General features: G+C 42.1%; 1 gene segment (V, D, J or C); it reads right to left on the reverse strand.

Annotated features, from left to right (window-relative positions):
• Positions 1–284: 284 nt before the first annotated feature.
• On the reverse strand, positions 285–776 carry LOC121434913. The segment is given in 2 exon segments: positions 285–619; positions 731–776. Coding segments are annotated over 2 exon segments (381 nt in total).
• Between the last annotated feature and the right edge of the window lie 262 nt (positions 777–1038).

The raw sequence follows: 1038 nt of genomic DNA on the forward strand, positions 1-1038 counted from the left end.
TGACTTCATGTCTCTTGCAGATCATCAGTCAGTAGAAAATGCAGTCTACAAAGCAACCATCATGGAAGGAACCGTGTCTCAGTCATTTTATGCTTTTTACCCTGTTATGTCACCTTTCATGTGATTCATGACCAAATGTCTATACAGCACAGATAAGGCACCAATAGCAGAACAAAGTAATGATTTCAGAGAAGTCCAACTTGAAGAAGTAAAGAGTTTATTTAGGTTAGTTACAGGAGCATGGATGATCTAAAGTCAGTCAGCTACAGCTCTCCCCCAGCATCTTACAGGTTTGTGTTCAGCTCCCCCTGCAGCCTCAGACATTGTGCACTCAGAGCACAGAAGTACACAGCCGAGTCACTCCAGTGCACAGAGGTTTTCTTCAGGTGGAAGGAAGAGTTACTCTTCTGAAAGTTAGCCTCAAAGCCATTTATTCCACGAACCGCAGAGCTTCCTGAACGGTAGCTGAGGAGAAGCCGGAGGCCATGGCCAGGGCGCTGCATGTACCAGAAGAGGTAAGGAGCTCCACTGTAGGAATAGCTGCATCTGAGCTCCACCAAGTTTCCTTCAAAGACAGTGACATGGGTATCCAGCTGTGTAACTGACTGTGCTTGGACATCTCCTGCAAAATCAGTGATTAACTTTATGGAGAAAGATAGTCTAACTAAAATTCAAGTGAGAAAAACAGTGAATCGTGTCTATCTACAAACAATTAGAATATTTTGCTTACCCATGAAAAACTGTATCCCCAGGAATGAGATGATGACTGGAAACATGGCTGCGCAATGGAAACACCTCTAGTGCCTTTCTGGAATAGCTTGTCACATGCAAAAAAAAAAATGGTTGCATTTCCCAGTTCTTGAAGACAAAGGGAAAAATGTTGCTTATACACCTTCCTTGTTTAAATGAATGCAAAAAAAAAAAATACAAAAAAAAAACCGTGTAGATGAGATCCTAGTCCTGAGAACTTTCTGCCTCTGACTTTCTTTACTTCTTCATTTATCAGATGTTCTAAGGACTCAGTCAGATACAGGGAGC

The sequence above is a fragment of the Microtus oregoni genome, unplaced genomic scaffold (genome assembly GCF_018167655.1).
Source record: "Microtus oregoni isolate MIOR12 unplaced genomic scaffold, Mior012 000045F_ref0000178, whole genome shotgun sequence".
Lineage (NCBI taxonomy): Eukaryota > Metazoa > Chordata > Mammalia > Rodentia > Cricetidae > Microtus > Microtus oregoni.